At 40.8% G+C, this 25,918-nt stretch overlaps 1 protein-coding gene across 1 annotated transcript in view; it reads right to left on the reverse strand.

Annotated features, from left to right (window-relative positions):
- Nucleotides 1-2,129: 2,129 nt before the first annotated feature.
- PXYLP1 (2-phosphoxylose phosphatase 1) overlaps nt 2,130-25,918 on the reverse strand; it is a 48,415-nt gene continuing 24,626 nt past the window's right edge. Inside the window, exons 3-6 of the mRNA XM_041475711.1 lie at nt 14,887-15,048; nt 13,871-13,997; nt 5,761-5,900; nt 2,130-4,450 (exon numbers count right to left, since the gene is read on the reverse strand). Of these exons, the coding sequence (XP_041331645.1) occupies nt 3,519-4,450; nt 5,761-5,900; nt 13,871-13,997; nt 14,887-15,048 (1,361 nt within the window). The 3' untranslated portion in view covers nt 2,130-3,518. The remainder of the gene's footprint in view (nt 4,451-5,760; nt 5,901-13,870; nt 13,998-14,886; nt 15,049-25,918) is intronic.

Genomic DNA, 25,918 nt, shown 5'->3' on the forward strand with positions numbered 1-25,918 from the left:
GGTCATAGTACTCACATGCAGCATAGCTACTTTCATGTGAAAAAGGGGGAAGGAACAAAACTGCAAGACAAGCACAGACCAAACCAGAAAACTAACAGGAAAAAATAATACTCTGTTTTACGCTTCCATATAGAATAGGCTTTACTAATTTCAAAAATAACTCTGCTGAAAAGTATAGGGCTGATTTTAGTACACAGGCTAGCAAAGCTGTAAATACCTGCAGAATACACCTGTGCTCAACAACATGAACAGCTCACTGCAAAATTACCATCACAGCTGTCGTTACTCCTTCTTCATCCCACAAGGGTTTGAGCATCTCACATAGACACCTGTTCACTTAAACCGCGGGTTTCTGGGACTGCAGGATGAATCCATCTACAGTTCACCTGGTTTTAACTCTTCGTTTTCCAGAGCCTGTTTCCCGGTGTAATTCCCGCAATCCGAGCTGCAGCGCAGGGAGCCGCCACGCGAGGGCGCCGCAGCCCCGCCGCGCTCCCGCTCGCATCTCCCGGGGATCCTGCTCCCGCACCCCTGCGGCTCCGGGAATTCGCGTTTAGAGCCCTTCCCTCCCCTTTTCATCCACAGACAATATACGGCAGCTCAGGCCAAGCCATTTGGCACTCACAGTGTGCAAGGAGCGTTTGGAACTAAAGCTGTTACGGCTTCCTAGAAATGGAACAGAGGGGAGAGTGGGCGGGGAGAGACGGGACAGCAGCACTGCGCTGGAAAATGAGCTGGAGCGGGTGAGGAAGCACAGCACGGATTTCATTCACAGTACAAGTACTCAACATGTTTAAACATCAGTTTCTGAATACCGTGTTTAGCACACAACAAAACAGCCCACTCCTACATCGGTTTCAAGCCAAGAGCAAGATCTCAAGCAGCATTCCTTAAAGCAACAGCTTTTAGTCCTGCTCTACCACTTGATTAAACTGTGCAACTGCTCAAGCCAGTGTTCCCCAGTTCGTACAGCTAATTCATCAGTGCACCCCTAGAGAAAGGCTATTTTTCAATTCCAGAATAAATAAATTCCCACCAATTCCTCTTTTCATTTGTTACCTTAATCCAAACATGAATCCACTTGAAATTACAAATTGAATCATAAATTCGGCCAAACTTCAAAATGTCATGATTAATCAACTTCAGTAATGCAGTTTGCTTATCACTTTATGTCCACAGCCAGGTCCAAGGTTTGTGAGAGTGATCTCAGCCCTGCAGCTCTTTCCTGTAACTCTTCTGATATCACTGGAGATGGATCAAGTCTTTCATTGCTGCAGATCCTCTGCATGTACGGCTTACAGGAGATTAATGTATCTTAATGAACCGTGCATATGCAGAAGAATGATTAGCTCTCTTTAAAAAATTATTTTTACATTGAAGATTTGGTTCCGTCCACCCAGTGACCCTCAAACATACAGGTGAGCACATACTGACAACCTGAAGCTGCAACTGAAATTTAGTTTGATTTCCTTAAATTCCCCAATCCAGGTTTCTTGCCACTGCCCTGACCACAGTGGAGGCTTTTTTGGCTGAAACAGCTGTCAGTGCTCCTTTTCACACTAAGACAGGAGAGACTGAGCTGCTGGAGAGTCCCCAGTGACAGCCAAGGTGATCAAGAGCCTGGAGCACTGACATGAGCTGGGTCTGCTTAACCCAGAGAAGGCTCAAGGAAATCTCATCAATACCTGAAGGGAACTACAAGAGGCATCTTCACAGTGTTTCCCAGTGACAGGAGAAGAGGCAGTGGGGGCACAGACACAGGAGGATCCACCTCAACATAAAGGAAAAGTTATGGGGTCTCTGCCTTCACTACTTATACTGGGAAAAGGTCCCCTTCACGTAACTTCTACAGTCAGCTCAACTTTCAGATTCTCTCTTCCTGTTTGCCCTCCAGCACACAAGAAGATCCAGTCTCTTAGACAGAAAGGCTACCACTCCAATGTGGTACAAAAGCCCCAAATATTCCATCAGGATTTCTAGTTCAGTGTTCATGAAATGTTTACTTGCTCCTGTCCAGACTGGGGCCCAGGACAGATTAAGTGCAGAAGTCAGAAATGCAGTTTAAAAATATCCACCTTGTTCCTGCAAACAGCTAAGGAAGTCACAACGAACATAAAAAAAACCACAAAGAGACCCCAGAAATTTATTTAAAGAAACATGTTCAAATGCAGCATTGAAAACTGAGAGAGTAGAATGCCAAGAGTCAGAGAACTTATGCTGAGTTATGTTTTCTTTGACAAACTAGCACCATTGAATCACAACTCACAGACTAATTTATTTCTAGAGGTTGCAAAACCTCAATCATTATAAAATTTCTAGGAATTCTATTAAAAATTGGTTCTCAATTTACTACTCCTACAGAGATGAAAGCAGTCTGAAGTTTTCCTATCTACTCACTGTTCAAATTACCCATAAGAGACAGTTTATTCTTAAGCCTAAACATCCTGATCAAGGGAAAAAAATGTCTAAAAAGTGACCTCCACAAGTCTTTACAAACTAAACAAGTAAGAAAGATCTACTGTGTTATAAATATACACAGTACAATATGTACAAGTCTGGTCTTACAAAATAAGAGCTTCCTAGTCCATAAAATACTAACTGAACTACAAAGTTTTCTCAGTATTTAGTCAAGCTGTCTCAAGCAGTCACCATTGCAAATTCCTAAAATACTGATTTGTACCATAGCACAACAGCTTGTACGTGTTCACAATGGGAAAAAGCCCAACACTTCACCATAAAATTGATTTCTAAGCCTAATTTCCCACTCAGGTTTAGTGGTACTGTTAGTGTTTGCTAACTATTTTAACATCACAAGGCCTTCACATGTTTCTAGACTGTGTTTGAACTATTCAAAGTGCTGAAAGTGCGATCAGAGAGTAGAGTTTTGTATCCCTTTTCCAGTACCCCCTTCTCTGGCACTGGCAACAATAGCCAAGGGTTTCTAGGTCTGTGAGGTGCAGAAGGCACACGCTCATTTGTACATGCTCAGGGAAGTATTCACACACACACATGCAATTTGCTTTATGGACCTGCCCCATAATATTAGAAGGCTTCCTCTGAGTAAAGAAATTCAAAAATTCCTTTAAAATGCCTTAATACAGACACCTGGAATTCATAATGACCCTGACATGAACTGCTTAAAATGACTGTGAGATGGTGTTAGGAAAAAATGGAGTTTTGGCTTTCAACTTAGGCTATCCAAGTATTGCTCTGGAACAGAGAAACACAAAGTCTATGCTCTCTCACTCTTATCAGGCAAGGGCCAGGTTACATTCACCACATGGTTTATCACAACAGTTAACAGCATTTGTGAGCATTCACACACACATAACCCTTGGCATTTGTTCTACTGAAGGCCATCTGCAACCTGAATGAAAATAAAACTATCTGAAGAATGTTTCAAGCATTACCCTTCTGTAGTTACACATGAAAATACAAGGAATAAGAAAACTGAACTGTGCCTCTGCCAGAGAACAGATCACTGACATAAGTTAACACTGCCTCCTTTCCTCCCTTCTCTACAGTGCTCTCCTATGACATGCATCATAGTAGCTTGTACTGTTAAAAATTAAGAACATATCCCTCTTGACAAAGTTGACAAGTTTTTCTAGTGGGCACATTGGCTTGCTGGAACGTTTATAATGATCCTTGCAAAAGGAGGTCTGGAATGTGACATCAGCACCGTTGTACAGGATGCGGATAAAGTGTTCTTTGGGCCTCTTCCCATCCTGCCACAGCTCAAAAACTAATCTGGCAGCAAATCTGGGAAATCTGGCCTCTGTAATGCCCAAGGCACTAAGAACAGGAGACAAGGTGACATCATGTGCAGAGTAGAGGACAAACACTTCCTCCTTCTTGCCTTCTGCAATACGCTGCAGCCTATTGACAGTCTGGTTGAGGAGAGGATGAGTAGCCAACAGTGCATACAAGAAGTAAAGTTTCTTTTCCTGTCTTTCTCTCTCATCCTCCAACTGGTGTCTCTTGATTACTTTGAAGTGTTCCATACCAATGCAGCCAGCTTTGGTACATGGAAATGAGACATTATGACAGAAGTAGCACAAGAGAGAATCTATTGGGTTAGAAGCTCTCAGCTGCCTGGTGGGAATGCCCACAATCTTTGCCATATCCACGTATATTTTCTCCAAATTGCTGTTTTTCACCCGTAAGCTGTACTGCCTGCGCTGCTCCTCCTCTAGGTAGTGGTTTCTCATGGGACAGTCACAGCTTCCTGAGCAGAAAATGGTGCTCCACTGGTGCCTCATGTTAATTTTCTTCCAGTCAAAATCTGGCAGAAAGGTGTAGAGCAGGGCCAGTGCGCTCTGCAGGGTTCGGCTCTTCCCCGTGGTCTCCAGGTAGAGCTGCTTGGCTGTCCAGTCACTAGGGAGCAGTTTGTGTTTGTTGATGTAAATTTCTCTGAGCAGTTGTCCATTTCGCAAGTGTTGTACAACCCCTGAATTTTGACAGAAATTACAACACGTGATTAGAATCTTTGCAGTTATGCAAAAAAAAAAAAAAAATTACAGCTAGTAGCCTTACTGATAAACTCACAAAACTGAACTTCACTTATGATGACTGTAAAGAAAACTGTCTGAAACACAAGAGACTTTCTATTCTTCAGTATCTCTCAGATTCTAGGAACTAGCGTGAAATACAGAAAAGAAGTTGGTTCCATAAAGTTTTTTTAGAACCTCAGTGGTTTAATATTAATTCTTTGGACTAAGACACAGACTGAATGGGTCTAACATGAATATAAAAGTGTTTTTGAATACTGCACCTCAGTCAGGTTTTCAGGCAGGCAGACAATGCTGTGCCCCTGAAAATTTATGGCAGCCAATAAAACCACCAGCAGTCAGGACAGAAATATACAAAATGTAAATTAGTGTGTAAACTCACAAAACAATCATGAGGTGTAGCAATTGCATCCAGCTTCCTTCTCCATCCTCCTTCAGGGAGCTTTTAAATTGCTTGATAATTTATGCCAAAGCTCTGCCTTTATCTAGCTGAAGAGTGTATCCTTCTCATGTGCCAAAACCTCTACCCCAGAATCCACATCTCTTGCACAGCAGCAGAGCAATAGGCCTGAACCCTTTATGCACTAGAACACCTCTGTATACCTGCTGCAAGCCACAGGAGTCCCCAGATGCCAGCTCAGTGACACAATCCGTGTGTCTGTGCAATTGCAGTGGTGTCCTGCCTTGCTTTCTCCTGATACCACTTTGCAAGACTTGATAGCGGCCAAGGATTCCTTCCAAAGGGCTCCCAGGACACACAAGGATTTGACAGGCACCAGATGTATAAAGCATTTCCATAGCACAAACACCTGGTTTGGCTGCTACATCAGCATCTCTCGTAGGGGACACAGGGTCCCTTTGAATCACAGCCCTGTCAGTAACAGAGCACCAGATCTTCCTCAGGAGAGACTGAGCAGTGCTGTTTGTCACAAGGGTAACAGAGGAGTTCTGAGGTGTGAAACAACATGAAAGAAAAGTGCTCTGACTTGCTAAAATGAATTTAAAAGAGATGCCGTGATTGACCAGTGTGTAACAGGATTGTCAAGCTATAGGACAAAGCATGGTTTCTACAACTCTTGCCACTTTTACAGTTGAGTTACATATCCCAGCATAACTTAGGATATGACCAACATGATAAGCTTCCATAAAAAAGCATTTATGTCAATATAAAGAGAATCAGAAGATGATTTCTCAAGCAGACTGTGTTTAACAGAGCAGAGGATGAGACAGAGCTGCTAAGGGAACTCACCTGTCTGTGTAAGCTCTCCCATTTCACACAGGGAATGACTGGGGAAGTGAGGCAGGCTGCTCAGAGAACCATCCATTTGGGCTGCAGACCCTTTGGACATATGCTTAATGAAGGCTTCAAGCTGAGGATGAGAAGGTTTCCTAGAGAGATAAAAAACCAAAATGTGAAAACTTCCACAAGCATATGGGAAAGCAGCTCAAGAGAGTCAAGTATTCCAAGTATGTCAGCTCAGAAACTTCATGATGTGAAGTTATTTCCCACTGGGACAACATCTGCTCTTACTCAGGACTTTTGCAAGTAGGGAAAAGAAATCTAACTACTTACTATCCACCAAAGAACTATAGGGAAACAGATGTCTTGTCACGTTAAAATTATGATACCTTTCACTGAGTATTTTAGAGCAATTTTTTGGGGTTGCTTTAAATTCAGTCTAATACTGTTATGAATTAAAATGAAAAAGAAAATATAGTAAAAAATCCTTTACAAACCCTGCAAACCTCTCTCATTTCTGAAGTACCAATGCTCTTTAACAGCACAGCCAAAGCCAGTTACAACCTCAAGGGGTTCAAATACAGTACTTTAAGGAGATGACCTTGAAGGGATTCTCAAATATTGTAATGTGCAACGCTGACCACAATCACAGCTTTTATTTCCACTTCCTTCAGCCTCAAATCAAATAGCACATGTAGTCTGTTATGTGGGACTGGAAAGCAGTACCCAGTGTCCTCATTAAAACTGGAATCATTGTTTGGGGTACTGCACTTTTATCCAGGCCAACACTCCTGGACACATACACAAGTAAGATAGTCTGCCATGGAAGTAATAAATGCAGCTGGAAGAGATATTCACTAAAATATCCAAGTTAACTCACTGAAACAGAGTTCAAGTCAGTGAAAGAATGCTTAAATCTCCCACACTGCACTGAAAATTTCAAATACACCACAGATTCAGCTCGCTGTGGTATTGCAGTGCAGAAAGCTACACAAAAAAATCCCAAAAAATCCCAAAAATGTAACCCAAAGGTAACCTGAACCTTTAAAAAATAAATCTGTGATCACATTCCTACAGCAGAAATGCATTACACAGATGGGGACTTCCCTGTTAAATATCAGCAGTTATCAAAGGTTACACAGTCACCTCTCTAATTTCGTGCAGAACTACATCAGAAACTGCTTGGCAACCCAACTCTGCTCCAGATGGCTCTTGTCTTAATAGGATGTTCAGCTTGAATACAGTTATTTTCATGTTGCTTAAAAAATATATATATAAAAAAAATGTTGTCAGGGATCTCTTTCACAACTCTGGGATTTGTGTTTACTGCTCATATTTACACTTGCTAGAAGGATAAACTATTTTTGATATAAAAATCTCAGATCTCAAAAAGAAACCTGACTTGCAAGACACACCAGAGGGAGCAGTAACACCACTAAAGCAGGAATAAGAGTCTGGAATAGAAGTTTGCTGGGACAAAGACAGCCATGCTTACTTAGAAGAGCCAACTGAGAAACTCTCACACATGACAGGACCTCTTGCAGAGCTCTGCTCACACCCTGCATGTACAGGCTCATAAGAATCAGTGTCTATCAACAGAAAGGTAATGCATATCATTTTACGAAACTTGAATTTTCCAGTATTTAATTTCTTTTCAGGAAAAAAAAATCCTGGCAGGAAAATGTTACAATTATGCCACAAGTGCTGGTAAGAAAAAAATGCAAAATGAGACAAAAAAAGCATAATGATATTAAAAATCAGACTAATTTTTTCATTTTACTTCAAATTAAAGGAAAACCAGCCAATTAATGTTATTCCAAATCCACAGATTCTTCTGTACATTGTAATCTTAACAGGGCAACTGAAGATTAGTATTTGCAAAGCAGAGAAAGGAACAAAGCCTGGTTTATGTTTCTCAAGCAGTGGAGCTTCCTGTGATACAATCATACATCAGAAGCTTACTCCAGCTCCAGATGAACATTTCCAACAAAACATTTTGTACATTGCACTATTTTCACAGCCCAGCAGTGAAATCTAACAATGGAAGAATTAAGTTGAGAAAATGAAATTACACCCATTAGCAAATGGCTTTTTAAGCTTATTACAGAGGTGGCAGGCTGAACCAACTTTCTAAATTTTGAATTTTATCAAACTCTACACATGAATAAACTGACAATCAAAATTTTCCTTAAACTCTGTTCATTTAATTAATAAATTCTGCGAATACATGTGAAAGAAAACTAAAAGAACTGCTTTATCCATTCTGCTTCTTTTGCTGCTTTGCTTACAAAAGCCTGAAAGAATTCTAATTGAATCAAATCTGTGCTGATAAAACTGCTGGCAATCCTTGTGGGAAGAAAGAAGCAGAAGAAGAAAGAAAAGTATTTATCTGTACTTTGCAAAAGGATTTTTCTGAAAAAATGGCGGGCAAAATAAATTAACTTTCAAGATAAAATTACAGAAGGGATGATAATTGATGATTTTATATTCCAGTGTATTAATAATATTAGACATGGAGATGCAAGTTACTTAACTTTGGATTACACTGGATTAAAATGAGCACAAGATAAGCCCATGCCTGGAGAAGTGCATTATGAAATATGACTGTTGGACATCTTTCTGAGCAGGAATTCAAAGCTTACTTCTTGTGAAACAGCTATCCCTGTACAACTGGGCAAACGAACACCTATTTTTCTTAGTAGCAATGCTTGCAGCAGCACTCAGGCTGCCTGCCAGCTGACAAAGCATTCCCCCTCCCACCCCAAGACTTGGCTTTTATTTAGAATATGAATCCTCCTGTTGAATTGGCCAATTTACAGATGCTGCAGGAGATGGGGTATCCAGGCAACACGGCTGAGGCTGCTGGGGCTGCTGGAGCAGGAAGCAAAGGAAATTGCTCAGTTGTACAGTTGGAAAGACTGAATTATCCTTAAAATTTTATTTCCCTAAGAGTAATCAGAAAATAAAAATGAACTAAAGAGATATCCTTCTGTAATTTTCCTGGCCTTAAAATGGCAAGCTACCACATTTGCAAAAGGTAGAAGTATAAAAAACATGTCAAATTTTGTCAGAAAATGGAACAGCTTTTCATTTGAACCCACTAACAACAGCCACGCTTTCCAATTTTAGATTTGGTTCCCTTATTTAAAATCTGTTAATTTGCCTTTTAATGATTTTATTTGTGTACAATAGAATAAATGTTATCTGTAACAAAACTGAGGATACTTCTTTTCCCTCAAATAATTAATTCAGCTGATCTTTTTGTTATTTACAACCTAAGCACTGGGATAATAGATCCCAGATTGAATACTCTGGTTTTCATGCACTAGCATTAAAATGAACCACCATTTAAATCCTTAATCAACACTTAAATATCATATTTGCAAAGGTCGTAAAATGCTTTAATATCACCTTTTATTGCTATACTGTGACCAGTGTACATGGGAAGGAATATTGCACAACTATTTGAACTCTATTATGTATTTCTGCCCGGAACAGAGCAGGCATCCGTCAATAAAATTTCCTTTTTCCTTGAGGAGTTAATACAAAAATGCATGGCAAAAGCTGAGAGGAGCAGGCCTCTCAAAAGAAGTTGCAGAGCCCTCAGTGAGTAAACATGACCCCAACAGGCTTCAGACACACAAACATGGACTTTTCTGTAAGCATACAAGATTCTGCCTGCAAACTATCCCAAGACCAAGTTCCTCTCCCTTTATCTAAAATGCAAAAAATCATTTTAGAACTTCAAGCAAAAATAACATGTGTTTTCTGTGAAGTTCAAGTAGGCAAAAAAAAGTGTGAGATCAAAGGACTACTACAGTGTGTGCTTTTTAGAAAACAAATGAATGGAAAAAGCCACTAAACCCAACAAGAGATCGGTGTAGTCAACAGGAGAGATCCTGAGGCAGTAGTAGCACTGTTGGGGATTATTTATTCATACAGATCTCACAGCTTGTATATTTTTATAACAAACTCCTCAGTGCTCCCCCTGCAGGGGGAATGAGAGGATCTGTGAGGTCCCTTCCAGCCCAAACCATTCCATGGCTCTGTAATTCCATCTCCTCCACTGCTGTCTGACTCTTTAAAGTCAGCAGAGGCCTCAGGAGCCCTTTCTTCACCTGACCCTGGTCTGGATCCTACTCTGACCTCACTCCAAGTCAGATCCACACCCCCTTTAGCTAAGGCCTCAGGAGCCCTTTCTTCACCTGACCCTGGTCTGGATCCTACTCTGACCTCACTCCAAGTCAGATCCCCCTTTAGCTCACAGTATGACACTTGTCTCATCTCCCACTTCCCAGCTCATTTTTGTGGCAGTTTCAAAACATGTGCATATTGAACCTACAATTTCAGTATTTGTTACTAAGCTTCTTATGATTACCATCAACACCTCTCAAAATGTTTTCAAGTATATGCTAATTAACCCAGCTTACTATCAAATAATAGCAATCTTCTGAAATCATTTTAGCATCTTCCAAAAAGCGTTTCTTCTCTCTCACATACAAACTCAGTGAAGAAACACTGCATATTTTTTACTTCTGACACTATAAATGTGAGCTACATAAGGAAAAAATGTGTGGGATTAACTTCTTTTCCCCATAAGCAAATACTACAATGAACAGATTTTCATAACATCATTCAAGTAGTTTTCTTGAGGAAAAAAAGTATGCATTATTTGGTTCCTTTTGGAAATTTGCATCCAGAACAATAAAAATTATAACAATAATATTAATTGAAGTTTTAGATGGAAGAAATCTCCAAAGCAGTTAATCCATTTGCTTATATTCATTCCACACTTATATGTCACAATCCATAATTCACAAAAACCAAGCGTGACCTCAAGGCTATTTTGCATATCCATTAGAAGTCCATGGGTTGTGGCATTATCTGCTTAATTAATGAATTCCATCAGCTGAATGCCAAGTCAAATAAAGAGCAGCCTGCATATGAGCAGCTTGCTTATCTGATGTTTTAAGTCCAGAAAGCTTAAACAAGCCAGACTTTCCATCAGACATCTCAGCTCGACTGTACAGCAGCAAGAAACCCTCAGTTCAAAGGCAGTGATTACAGACCCTGTCACACTCCCCATATAAATACATTTACAATCAAGCTCCAAATTTACATCACAAAGGAATATAAGCCTGAGAGCCAAACACAGCAAATAACTTCCTGATGCTGAAGTAATGAATGTTCCACTCAAAACAATGGTTTAATTCTAGCTTTATTCACTAAGATCAGCTTTAACATATCTGGACAGAATGGTGCAGAGCCAACTCCTTTAACCTTTCTGCTGCCCTAAATTAGGAGAGGAGATGCTCTTTTACATAAATTTTGTTCTTGAGGAGACAAGGTCTTTCAGTGGCTGTGAGCGGTAAGGGATGTGTCATTTACACAGTGATGCTCTAATGCTTGCAAATCAGTGAGAGCCACGGGTGTTCCCCCTCTGGCCTCCCCAGAGCCTGGCTGTGCCCTCTCAACTGCTCCACTTGGTCATTCTGTGTCAAAGCCACACTGCTTCTTTGCCTTTTATGGATAGTTTTTCTGACTTCAGGGCCTTCATGTTGTATTCCTTGCCTGAAACTCAATTGCAAACAGCTATAAAAGCTTTTCTGACAAATACAAAACTGAGGTCTCATGTGGCACACTAATATTGAGAAACACAGCTACTCATCTAACACTGTCACTTGCTGTTAACATCTTTGCAATAAAGCTTTCTCACATACATTCTAACACGACAGATATTAAGAAAGATCAGAAGATCAGAGCCTTAGGAACTCCAACAGAAATCTGGATCATATTTCTCTACTTAGTATTTCATGCTGAAAATAATCTCACCCCTTACAGGCAGGTCATTAAAAATGTTATCATAGCTATTAGCAAACAATTCATTTTCCATCTTCTTAGAAAAATTAATTTTTTATTAAAACAACTCCCACTCTACTCGGTGGCAGTGATAACTGAAGTTTGGTCTCTTCTCTGCAGTTTCAGGAATGCACATCTCATTTCAGGAAGCTACTCAGTTTGCAGTGGGAACAGAGTGCTTCTGGGGTTAGGGACCTCTCAAGGAAATCCAACTTGTCCTAAAAGATGTTGGACCAGACCCCTGGATGACACCTCTTGACGAAACAGGCATTTTGGTGGAAGCTGAAGTGTGAACACAGAAAAGGAGTAGCCAGTGTCTGCCCTCTTGGGCTGCCAGTGCACACTGCTGGCTCGTGCCCAGTTCCTCATCCACCAGAACCCCCAAGTCCTCTGCAGGGTTATTCTCAGTGACTTCTCCCAGTCTGCACCCATGTCTGGGATTGCCCTGAGCCAGGTGAACCTCTTGAACTTCTTGATCCTCTTGAGTTTCTCATGGATCCACTTCTCAAGCTGGACACAAATTTCTTGTCACTGCAAACTTGCTGAGTGTGCACTCAATTCCATTGTCCATGTCAGGAATGAAGGGATTGAAGAACACTGGTCCCAGAGCCCTGAGGGACACCACTCACCACGGGCCTCCATGGACACAGAGCTACTGATCACCTCTGCATCCATCCAGCCAATTCCTCATCCACTGAGCAGTCCACCCTTCCAATCCACATCTCTCCAGCTGGAGTTAAGGATGCCATGAGGGACCACCCTGAAAGCCTTACAGGACTCTGGGCAGATGACACTGGTCAGTCTTCCCTTGACCACCATCCCAGTCACCCCATCACAGAAGGCCACCAGACTGGTCAGGCACATTTGCCCTGAGTAAAGCTGTGCTGGCTGTCCTGGATCATCTCTTTGTCTTGCACTTGCCTAAAAATTCCTTCCATGAAGATCTGCTCCATGATCCTCCCAGGCACCAAGGTGAAACGTACTTTCAGTGTGGCATTAACAGCTCCAGCACAACAGAGTGAGTCAAGAAATAATGTTCTTGTTTTTCTGGTATGGAATTAAAGACAGAGGAAATTCCATACCATTCTGGAAAAAGGTATTTATGGTCCATCTACACTGCTTTGTGTACCTACTGTGCCTTTTTTTCTGAGTAATGTAGGCAGGAGCACAACACACAGCCCTCAGCCATTGAAATCTCCACACCTGATACTGCTGAGGGGACAGCAGCATGAAGGGATAGAATTGCCCAGAAGTTTTGCTAACATATCTTGGCATTTTTCTTTTAATTTTAAGTAGTCAGTAGGTTTACTAGTAAGTTCTCTGCTGAAAAATCATCATCATCATCATCCTACTTAAAAAAGTAATTACATGTAATCAAACAAGCCATGGCAAAGGTTGGGAAATTACATCATCACTGGGCTTTTCTACTGCTGTACACTATAATTCATCTGCATCAGTGAGTAGAATTTAAACAAAAAAGGAAGGTTCTGCCACAAAGAGCAATTCAGATCATATCTGCAGCACTAAGTGATTCAGGTGTGAAAACAGTTTTCAGCAACCTACAAAGACATGATCTTAGACAAAAGCACTATACTGAAACAAAGGAAAATACTGTTTTAGTGGCAGTTAGATACAAATAACTAACCTGTGAAAGACCTGAACAGAGAGAGGTAACTACAGGAAAGGGGTAGTTGTCAAGTAGCAAACAGTAGCACTTTCTGTTCATTTGTATTTTAATAGTTAAATGTACAACTCCCATTTTTTCCTGAATTTTGACATAAATCATTGAGGGAAAATTCTGATAGCCTGTATTTCTGAAGAGCAGAAGAAGAAATAAATACAAATATGGATAAATAAATACAAATATATTATGGTAGTGCTGAACTGCCTGAGAGCTTTTTGTATTCAGATGAAGGGAAGCGTCAAGGGAAGAGATCATATCAAGTGATGCACTTACATTTTCAAAATGTAGAAACTTATCTAAGAGGAATGGCAACTTAAATATCCAACTAAATAGCTTTTGCTTTTTAAAGAAATAGGAAGAACTTACTCTGGTCTGTACTGGTAACATGCAATACCTTTTTTTTCAAAGAAAATACTGTGCACCACTGATCCAGGAGTTGTTTTTTTAAACCACGGCAATACACAATGGTCAGAAGTCACAAAGTACTTCAGACTGCACAAATTGTTTCCTGAAGAGGAAAAAAATTATTCTCAAGCAAAAAAAGAGCTTAGTAAAGACAAACTTCAAGAATTTTACCTGCTGGGCACCAACATGCAGTCGATGTCAGGTCTCTTTGTCTTGGGAATGGCATACAGAGGGTACCTATCGCCGTGTCGAATCAGCACTTGAACTGACACCAGCTTAAAATAATGAGGGGCATGACCTAAAGTGAAGAAAGGGAAAACAAGAAACAAAAAATTTACCTATTTCCACTTTGTTTAATTAAAAAAATCAAAAAGTAGCTTTGATAGCTTCGGTATTGCAATGAAAGCAAACACCCCTTGGAAATTATAATTTACCAACCCAAGAAAGATTTCACCTCAGATTGTAAGATGAGTTATACAAGACTGAGGTTCTTAGCATATCTCCACAGTAGATCTGAAGTCCATCAACCACACAAAACGCTACTCAAGCACTGAACTCTGTAAACACAATAAGGTTATTCCACTTGCATAATGCCTCTCTTCAGGTCCCCATCATAATGATGGATTTTGCAGCATGTCTAATCTGGATCTTTCTGACATACTAGTTTGTGATTTGTTTGATAACCATTAGTAGGAGGATATGCTAATGAAGGACTTCATTCAAACTTGCTGCAGCTGCTGTGGAGTAAAGAATGCAAATATGCCTTCTAGCTGACCATGTCTAATGGCTTGTAATTCCAAAATTAATTACTTCTGTGGGGTTTTTCTTCCTGAATTCCAAGTCAACTGTTTGAAATGCAGCTGATGTGCAACAAGAATTACAATTCAAATATTAAATATCTATACCTCTCCCAACCCTTTCAGTTTTAGACCTATAGCTGACTATAGGCCGGACAGAACAATTTCCAAAAATCAAGACAACAAAGGGGAAGGGAAGGGGAAGGGGAAGGGGAAGGGGAAGGGCAACAGCTTGTTTTGAATGATTTAACATAATTCAGTGACTAGCTGGTACTTGCTCCACCTTCTCCAAGCAGCAATGAACTGACAGTGCACTGACAGAGTTCTCATTTCTAATACCAGCACAAAGAAAGCAGCAGCTAACCTGAGGTCTGCCCTCCCCCAGCTTACCTTCCATGCTGCGCTCAGCGATGCTGGGAATATTGCAGTACACGTGAGCCTCATAGACCGGGTCTATGGCAGGAGGCTCCGTCAGCAAATCAGGCATTATTCTCTTCCTGCTCTTAGGATTCAACCCATCCTCCCTGACAGGATTCACTGGGATTAAATGCACTGAAAGATACAAAATATACACCATGCACCTTCAGGAGACTTTAGGGACATAGAGGGTTATGAATTTTTTATCATTATTTTTAAGTAATTATGCACAAAGACTATGGTTTCATGAAAGGATGTCTCTCAACATTATGCAACAACTTCACTGTGACTTTTTGTTCCTGATTTACATAGCCCAGAAGAGTTCTTTGGCCAAGTCAATGCTTGGCTAAAACATCAGGAACAGACCCAAATGTAGAACAACTCAGGGTTTTGCACTCTTCTTGAAGCTGCTTTTCCTATCAGCCTCTCAGCATGAATCACAGAAACAGTGCCACAATAGGTCTGGCTGTCCCTCATAATTTTAACTTAAAAACTGACATTGAAGGACATCAGCAGAAGACACAGCACAGTTATGATGAGGGTAGTACAAATCACTAGGAAAACAAAGTAGTCAAGATTGAAGGACTGGATTATTCATCATTTCCCTCACTAATCCCTGCACTTACAATGCCACCTTGTCAACCTTAAACACTCTGGCTTATCTAAAAACAAAACAAAACAAAGCAAACAAAACAAAACAAAAAAAACCCACAGAAAATCTATTTCTTTATTTTGTTGAATGAAACTGAGACTATCCAAAAAATATGAAACACAAAGAAATGCAGTAAACACATACAGAGGAGAAACTAACAGAAATACCACCACTAAGTCTTCTGACATGTAGATGAAAGTTGAAGCATATCTAAATGTAACGGCCAGAGTTGTAATGACCCTGCCTTAATGTGAGAGCATCAGCCAATTTATGAATCTTATCAGACTACACTTTTAATAACAAATGCCTCTATTCTATTCTATTTTCTGGAATTTTAATCAGAAGCTTTAGAGGTAAAAAAGAGAAGTGTTCATATTTTTAGACCCCTAGTCTTCTATCTTGAGAGGAAAAAAAAAAAAAAAAAGATGAGACAACAAATTTCAAAGCAAAACTTTACTAATTCTTCTGTGTCAGTTCCTCAGTTCCATCCTGACTCCCAGTTCCAATTTCAGAGGTGAATTTGTTCCACAATAAATAGCTGTACAGACCAGGAAAACCAATGAAAACAGCAAACACACACAGATTTTATGAACACATAGCCAGTAATAAACACAGGCTCTCCATTCTTACACTACAATACATTACACTTCAAATATTTTTATGTGGTTGCTCTTTGTCTGCCAAAACCAGAACCCAAGCATTTTCCACAGCCTTGCTAGTGCTGTTGACAAGGCCAATACCTGCCAAGTGCAAAGACTTTAAAGTTTTCATTAAGCTGCTTCAGATTTTGCTTTCAGCTGTGTTTGGTGAGAATATTAAACTATAATTTTGACTTTGGACACTTTAATTGTGGAGCTCAGCTGCCATTTCAGTCTTTATCTACCAGATCCGATTTTTAACTCCTTGCTTAGACTCACATGGTTGTGAGACATTGCAAACCCCTGCCTAAGACACTGGCAGTAACACAGAGCCTTGGCAATACCCACCAGAGGCTGGGAACCGGGTTTTGCAGCACATTTGTACTGAGGTATAAATCTCAAACCCAAGAGTGTCGTACAACAGCGACTGGACTCTGCAAATAAACAGCACTACAGACAGCAGCTGTCCACAGCACAAATTACAGGTACATTCTACTGGCCAAGGTTCCAAGTCAGAAAAGGTTACAGCAACAATTCCCAGCTTTCTGCAACAATTCTCTCTAGAGCAATCCACAAACAACACAGCTACTGCTCCCTAATGTCACAGACACAGAGCTGGCTGAAGTAGCTCAAGTCAGCTTAGACACAGGAGTGTTTCAGCAGACAAGGGGAAACCATACCCCAACAGCAAAAACTACAAGTTAACTCTGACCCTAAATGGTTGGGAGATTGAAAAGTCAAATAAAGAGCCTAATTTTTTCATCTAAAGCAGTTTTAACCACAAAAATCCTGAAGAGATCCCATTTTTGTACTGAGACTATTAAGGGCAGAATCCAACAGATGCATACAGCAGCATTTTTAAAATCAAGTGCCAATGACTCCTGCATCTGCAAATACTTTGTCTGCAGAAAGCAAGTCTCATTTCTAATCAAACCAGTTGAATAAATACCATAACACTGCCAGACAAATTTAAGAATTAGGAAAAGCACTGAATAGTACAGAGAAGCACCTACTGTCTAAAATATTAAAAATAAAACTGATTATGAATAATATTGAATACTAAGAATAACATTGAACACTAAGAATAAAATTGAATATTAAAAAGAACACCTGCAGGACTGCCAGAATACATGTTTGCAATTTAAAAAGCAACTGAAAGAACACTTTTAAAGTGTCTCTTTAAGTCAGTACAGCAGCTATGGGTACAACTTGGGAATATTTTGTGGACTGGAAATGGACTCCAAGATTAGAAATATCAATAGTTCATGTCATAGCTAGTAAAACTCGTCCTTATTGTACAGTGAAGATGCTTGATTAATATAAGGGAGAAGAAAAGACACGTGATAAGCAGTATTTGCTTTTAAGACACTGGAAATAACACATATTGGATGAATATAATAATATATTGGCAATCAATCAAATTACCTACTCAAACACATGGGTTGATTTAATGTAGCTAAATGGAAAAAGGAATTACATGAACTGGGCACCAGTCTCTGCAGTCTCCTAAAAATCTCCACCAGGTGCATATACATGAAAATAACAAGTATTTCAGAGTTGGGGGAATGGGGATAGGAGGGATGAGGGGGACAGCAGGGAAGAATGACAACACAGGACCAAGGAGAGATGAATCCCAGCTGGAGCTGCTTTCCCACAGCTCAGCACAGTCACCCTGAAGATCCCACCCAGCCACACTGGCGTGCCTCAGACCGTGGTAAAGCTCCTCAGAAGCTGGAACATTGCTGCAGTTTCAGACCTTTGGGATGAGGATCCCAAGTAACACATCCTCCCTTTGTATTTCTGGCTGTTGAAACAACAGAGGTATTTTCCACGCTCTCAGTTGCTTCTCAATTATTTCCTCATCTCCTGCCATTCCCTGGACACTGTTAGTGCCTCGTGTATCTATGATGTTCTCTCCTTTCTCCCTCCCTTCTCATTTCAAGTACTTGGCCTTCATGCTCCCTTGCTGTGCTCATTTATCCCACTTGCCAGCTCTCCAGTCCTGCTTCACACTCTCATCCTCTCCAGCTCCCTTTGCACAGAAGGCTCCATTTGGTCCTTCATTTTTGTACTCCCTGTCCCACACAGAGCAATTCTCTAAAGCTCTTTGAAGAAGAGCTGACTGTCTCTCTGTATCCAAGTACTTCCCTGCTGAAAGTCCTCCCCTGCAGCGTCAATGCCACCTCTGTCTCCACCATGGGTTTTCTGGTTCATTTGTAAGGGACAAAACTACAAACAGTATTGAACCGATACAGCTCAGAGAGGAAAGGAAAAAAAAAAATAAATGTTTAAAAGCCCCTCACATGAAGCTGAAATTTATTCTTTTTTTCCATACTCAGTTCTGCTCTTCCAGCTGTAAATCATTACAAGGTCAGAACACTGCTAAACAGTTTTCACATTGTTTTTTACAGCTTAGCAGTATTTTATGTGAATTTCTCTATTAGTTCACAGTAACATGCACTTGCCCAAAACAGAAGTCTGCCAGTGTGCACATAGTCATACTTAAATCTAAGATTAAGAGAGGTTTTGATCACGATTTTTCCACTGCTGTGCTTTTCAAAGCTCATGTTTCACTACAACAGGAATACAACAATGTAAACCAGAAATGCAACAGATGATTTTGATGTGCATTTAGCACAGCCAGAGCAGTTAATAAAATAGATCTGAAACATATTTCATCATCTAACTGGAACCTTTGCCAACACTGAAACTATAAAGAATATGGACATATTATTACAGAGGTAGCTTGACAACAGAAAGGGAAAGAGAACACATTTTATTTCCCAATATTCATAAACTTATTTTTGTAACTAAAGAAGCTACCTAAAAACTACTTTGAAACAATAATTTTGGAAAAGTTATAGTGAGGGGAAAAAAGCAGTAAGTTACAGAAATAATAAAAGGAAAGAGCTCAATCCAACTCTTCCCAGGGTCCCACCAGGCTAAAATTGTTTGAAACACGAAGTAAAACTAAATACACGGGCTGGTATCAGGCAGAAGTAAGACCTGATGGAACAGTCAAACAGGATCTACTGCCTTGTGAGACAGAGAGGCACTGGTCACACAGGATTACACCTAAATACTGCTGTAGAATCACTCCTTCAAGAATTCCTGCACCTCCAAACTCAGATTATTTTTTTAAGTCAACACAATTCAAAAGAAATAAAATCCAAATTCTGATACTAAGTTTAATTAGAAAAAAACCCTCCAGGAATCGTTATTTTAAATCACATCACAGAACCTGAAGACCACATTCTAAAATGAACTCAACAGCTTGACTAAGAAATGTGTTTAAGAACAAACCCAGTGGCATCTCAAACACTGTGAGTATGGTTTTATTTCCAGTGTACATTAATTAGGACCTATTTAAAGAGCAAAAAGTTAATTGTATGACTTCCATACTCCCTCCCCTTCACCAAGCTCCTGAATGCCACCAAATCTATAAACCCCCAAATATCAGACAAGTAGTTTCCAAGTAAGAGAGACTCAGAAGTACTTTCAGTGGATGATCATAACAATTCCTACACAGCACCTAATCGCCTCTGGAAAAATGTTAAGTTCACCAACCAGGCATTGTGCTCAAAAGCCCAAGCAGGGAGCCAGATCCACATTAGGGCTACAAAACTGACATGAATTTGACAGAATTCAGTACAGCAGAAAACCAAACACACAAAGTGCAATTCATGCAGAAAGAACACCAAATTAAACACTACATCACTTCATTATCAATTTCTCTCCCTCCTGCAGTCCTACTTTTAGCTTGAGATACAAAAGGTAGCAACACTGTTTATCAAGAAGAAACATCTATCCATGAAAAAGAATCAAGAATATTTACCTAAAATCAGAAAGACAGGCAATAAAACCAGTTTCCATTGCTGTTTTCCCTTGTAGCTCCAAACAGCCTGAGAAGCAGCAGCACAAGTAGCCATGTTAGTCTCAATTTTCTGACTTAACAGAGAGCTGAAGTTTTCATCATTTATACTACAGAAGGTTCTTTCAGCCCCATGCAAACATACTATTTAAAACAGTCAAACAGAAATGCAGCCACACAGCAGAAATGAAAAACAGCAAGCCCACTGTAAGTAACCTTATGCTGACAGGTAAAGAAAAGCAAATGCACACGTTAGAGAGCACAAAAAGTTATTTATCCACTTCCACCTTTCCCCCCACCCCCTCCTGCTCCTACCAGGGCAGTAACAAGGCTGCCTAGCACAGAGCAGAACACTCAGGCTTCTGAAAGTCTGGTGATGAACGTGGACTTCACAGATTCGTAACCATTAAGGCTGGAAGATCATTGAGTCCAATTGTTAACCCAGCACTGCTGTCTTCACCACTAAAACCTGGCCCCAAATGCCACATCCACACATTTTCCCTCATATCAGTCTACAGCTCTCCTGGCACAACTTCTGGCAATTTCCTCTTGTCCTCTTGCTTGATACCTGGGAGAAGAGACTGACTGGCACCTGGTCACAAGCTCCTTTCAGGAGGTTGTAGAGAGAGAGAAGGTCCCTCTGAGCCTGCTTTTGTTCAAGTTAAACACCTCAGCTCTCAGCTCTTCCTCTAGCTGCTCTCTCCCTGAAAAAAATGGAAGCTAGAATAGATGCATGGTACAGAACAACCCAAAAGAGGCCGGAACTCTTGGAAACAACTGAGGTGGGGGGGAAAAGATGAAGAAAGAATCTGGAAAAAGCAGCTAAGGCAAACATAGGATGAAGGGCACATCCTGCAACACTGTCAGTGGAGAAATGAAGCAACCTGAGCACAGAGCTCTGACATCCTGAGACCCTGGGTATGACCTTGCAAGTCCCAGGTCTGATCCCTGCAAACCCCCAGGTGTGGTCCCAGAAAACCCCACCCTAATCCCTGAGCAGCACCCCCCAGGATGAGTTTTAGAGCTCTGCCTTGGACTGCAAATGCACATTTGGGTATTAATGAAGTTCACATGTGCCTGTGTGACACAAAACCCACCTTTCTCATTTTCTGCTTTTGCATTGCTAAATAAAGGCTTTGACTGGCTCAAAGGTAAGATCTGTATTAACAGCAAAGGCCTTCATCCATAATGCATAAGGCCACAATCACTAATGTGCTGTATTTGAATGGTGAGTAATCACACAAACAAAAAAAGGCTTATTAACCTCACACTGGTCAAACTATCAAGTATTATTCAAAAAAATAACCGTAAAGGTCTTTTGAAAGGCTTTCTAAGCCTGTGAACACAAGTTTCTAACTTTAGATTACACAAGTTTCTAACTTTAGATTCAGTATCTATATAAAGTATAAATGGAGCTACTAAACTTCTACAGTCTTAAATATTCACTGGCTTTTAGTTTATTAGAATGTGTAGCTTAATTAACAAAAAAAAACCCCAGTAATTTTTATTTTAAATCAAACCTCTCGCCCTACAGAAGTTGAAGAGGAATTTTTTTATGTAAGATCTGTGCACACTGAACCTACAAAGAAGTGACAATCCTCAGTGTCTTTTCAGTCTCAATCCCTTAACAACTTTAATTCACCACAAGTCTGCTTCCCCAGGCATTTTCCCTTCCGTTTTCTCCATTCTTGCTGTGTGTCCTGCCTGTTGAAGAGCAGGGGGAAAAGGGTCCCTCAAGCACAGATGTGCTCATGGGCAGCCACAGCCCTCTCTGAACTACAGAACAGGCTTTGAGCTTGAAGGTTTTCTTCCCACAGTGCTGTTAAATTCCCTGAGCACAATTACAAAGGAGAAAAAAAAAAAAAAAGAGTGAAGGGAGCTATGGAGGAGGTGGGTAATAGAGAAAAAAACAGTGGGGGATGGAGGAGGGCACACACTTAAATTTAACCTGGAATAGCAACAATGAAATGCTCTGCTTTAACAAACCCCTGAGAAGATAAAGAAGGCTCCTTGGAGTGCAATTTCTCCACAATATTTCAGTTGTGTGCATTCCAAGGTGACACAGCTGTGGCAGGACAGCAGAGGGGAGCCCTTCCCTCCTTACACACCTGAAATGTTACCTGCCCTAACACACAAAATGGGAACAGGGCAGGAACTCCCAAACTCATGGGATTGAGCAGCCAAATGGGAACAAGCAGGGACTACAGATCCCCTCTGAGTTTCCAGCAGTTTGCAAACACTCAGCACCAGTGGTGAGTTATGGGCTGACATGTGCCCAGACACATACACCTATTTAACCCACTCAACTTTGTGACTGCTGCTGCTGTTTTTCCCTCTGTAAAAGAAATCATAGTAATTTAGAAACTTTTCAAGCAGTCTTACAGCACAATTCTACTGCCAGCAGCCTACATGTCACGTTCTAGGACAAACTTTAAAAAAATATTCACAAAGAGTATTTAGGTGTTTCAAGCAAGTAGCAGATATCATTGAATAAATATTCTTTTCCTGGCAGTGTTTCTAATCAAAAATGCTGAAAAATGCTGGCTACAGCAGCCTTGAACACCTGCACTCCATACTGCAGAGCCACACTTCTGCCATGGCCTTCAACACAGCATATTTTGACACCAGAAATTAAAATCCACTAGAACAGTTCTATCGATCCTATCAAATAAACATGGACATCTCCCTTCCTACAGCAAAAAAAAACAATTACTTTGGAAGACCATGAGGAATGCTGCAGCAGACTTGTGAAACAGAGCATCATATTTCAAATTCTTACAGAGAAATTTTAACCTGTCATGAGAAATTGATTAAATTCACATAATTGGGTGGATGTGTGTCCTGCATTACTTAGGTCAATATCAGAAAAAATACTGCTTTTAAAATTCTGTTAAGTGTGATGTTTATATTTCCTCATGTAGTTCCTCAAACTACATCTTCAGTTTCATAGTGACAATACAGAAGTAACAGTCCCATTTCCTCTCCCAATTACTTCTTGTGATTTAATCAAGAAAAGAGGGGAACTTCCCTTCTCCTTTAGCCTTGCAGCCTCAGTCACCACAGAGCCTGAAGCATCAGGTTCCTTCCTGCCCTTCTCCACCTGCAGAATTCAGCTACAGCCACTCTCCATCCGAAACACGCTGGAGATGGAGCAGGGCAGCCAACACAAGGAACCACTCTCCTCCAACTGCAAAAATACCCAGGGGAAATTTCAAATAAAAATGCTGCTTCTCTGTTTAAAGTGCAGGAAATGTAAGTTTTCTGAAGCATCCTGTATATCATAGGTTCACTGACAGAAAATGGGAACTCGGGGAATCTAGGAGGCTGCAGATGGAGCTCAGCTAACCCAGTGGAAGTCAGATCTGATGAAGGGGGAACCAGTGTGACCTTCAGAGTATTTAGATTTTTAATGTGCATGTTTTGAAGAAAATCACAGACATTAGAAAGAAAAAAAAACTTGACAAGACTTAACACTGCTCTCCTGCCACACACAAACAAAATGGAAGCCTACACACACACCCCAGCATGAGTTCTCACCACAGCCCCTGCTTTCTCCCCAAAACAATAATACAATTGCAGCTACAACTTTTAAGTGCACCTCAGTTTTTCTAATCAATCCTGATATCATTTTCTCACATGAAATGCAACCAAAAGCTTCTTCTTCAGCCTAATGCCACCTGAGTTTTCAGCCTTCTTAGTTTTCAGATCCCTAAAGTTTTCCACTGGAGATGCAAGTGTTCCTATGGACAACTGAGGGCTACTATAAATAGGCTGCTCTGCTCAGCTGCTTTTCACAGAGTTGGACAGAAATAGCCAACCCTCCTACCCCTTCCCAGGAGTGGGGCAAAGCCTACTTCTCTGCCTATTTTCTGGCTCACAAGCTGTGAACCGTCTTTAAAGGTTTTCCTCATTTTGGGGCAATTGCCCAAAGCAGCCTTGCCCACGGAGCCAGAGCTCACAGGTACTGACCCAGGGCCTTACTCCATATCAGAGTCAGGGCAAAAAACCAGATTTCAGTACTTGTGTGTTCATGTTCAAAGGTAAAACAGAACAACTACACACAACCACCATGCCTGGTAGCTTACCAGCTTTAAACACCAGTACTGCAGAGAACAGAGAACTTATTTCCAGCTGCATGGCTAGCAGATTTTTTTACAAGGTCACAATTTGACTTACATGAGGAAAATAAATATGTTAAGAAAATCCTTTTTGCACCAAACACAACATGGCAGGCCTTGTACTCTTGCATTTGAGACCTAATTTAAACAGATACATTGAATTATACAATGTGTGCTTGCATTTATTAAGTCCAGATGTGGCTCTGAAAAGAGCTTTATCGTTTCAGGGGTTTCCCCCTGCCCCCCATTGTTTTTCACTGGACAATTCAGAAGGGCATATGGCACTGCTTAAACAGCTTCCAGGATTTTCAGCCTGACAGCAACAACACAGCAATGCTGACTGCAAATCTGAGCCTTTTCAAGCTCTGGAGATGACAATCATTTTCCACTTCTCCTCCCAAACTGAAAAATTGCTTGCTGTATTTTATTATATTTTCCTACTACACTGAAACTCTACATGTAATGTTCACCACCAAATAGATTTATATTTTCATCCATTTAATATACTGCTTTCTTTAAAATAAACGCACACACGCTAAAGCCTTTCTTTCCCAGCATGTCACTAATTACCCCATTGCTTGGCTCTGCACTCGCTCTGGGGGAAGTGGGGGAGGTTCCTACGAGACACCCAGACAAGCAGATGGATTTGCTGCTCTAGAAACAGTGCTCAAGTCACATTTTGCTCCTTCTCCAGGTTGTTCAGTGACAAGATGCAAAAGGAGCCCAGCAGTGCTTGCAGTGACAGAGTTATGCTGCTCCTGGCCCACCACAGCCTCGCTGGGACTCCCAAATGAGAAGGGCAATAAACCACCAGGCTCTGGTGAAGTCCCTCCTATTGCTGAGAGTTGCCATGTCTCATCATGCTGTGAGAAGACTTCAACTGTACCAAATCAGTGTCCTGAGAGTCACCAAACAAGGCTTAAATACACAAAGACTAAGCAGGGGGGAATTATGGCCTGGGCATGATTTTTATAAATACAGTAGATCCAGCCACTGCTGCTTATCCAACAAGATTCATGAGCACTCCAGTAAGATTTTAAAGCACTGCCCTGCTTCTGTCTACAGAACTCAGCACCAGCTACATTAACTAATCCAACTGAATTGTCCTAGAACAGATTTTCAAAACAGCTTTTATCAGCTGTGTTCAGAAACAGTTGACAACTCTTCCCATTTCCCATTTTTAGTATTGTCCCAAAACAAGATCAACTGCTCTACACTGATACACACTGTTCTGAGTGTCTCTGCCATATTCTTCCGGGGCGTGGAGACCTTTGCTTTTAGTTTGGGGTTTGTTTGGTTTTGGTTTTTACTTTCCTTTTGTCCTGTATGATTCCCACAAATACTGGAGTGGGAAGCTGTGCATAAGTGATTGCGACACGACTGAAAAAAAGATTGGCAGATTTCACACATGAACTGAACACCAACACAGCAGCCAAGAAGATTCAGCACAGCAGAAGAACACACAGCAAAAAGTATTTTCTCAGGAACATGGGCTACAAATCCTCAGGTTTCAGTGATCCTTTCATCTACAGCAGCTGGGCATGATACAAAAATACACCCCATAAAGAAGAGCTCAAGATAGTTCAAGAGTTGCTCCTGTCCTGTTAGCCAGCAATCTGCTGCTGACACGAGCTCTCCACAGCTGAAGCCCTGGGAGCGCTCCTGCACACAGGGGAAGCATGCACTCCTCTTTTCTGTCATCCTGGATGCCTCTTTTCCTCAGGGC

The sequence above is a fragment of the Pyrgilauda ruficollis genome, unplaced genomic scaffold, assembly GCF_017590135.1.
Source record: "Pyrgilauda ruficollis isolate IOZ18807 unplaced genomic scaffold, ASM1759013v1 scaffold36, whole genome shotgun sequence".
Classification (NCBI taxonomy): domain Eukaryota; kingdom Metazoa; phylum Chordata; class Aves; order Passeriformes; family Passeridae; genus Pyrgilauda; species Pyrgilauda ruficollis.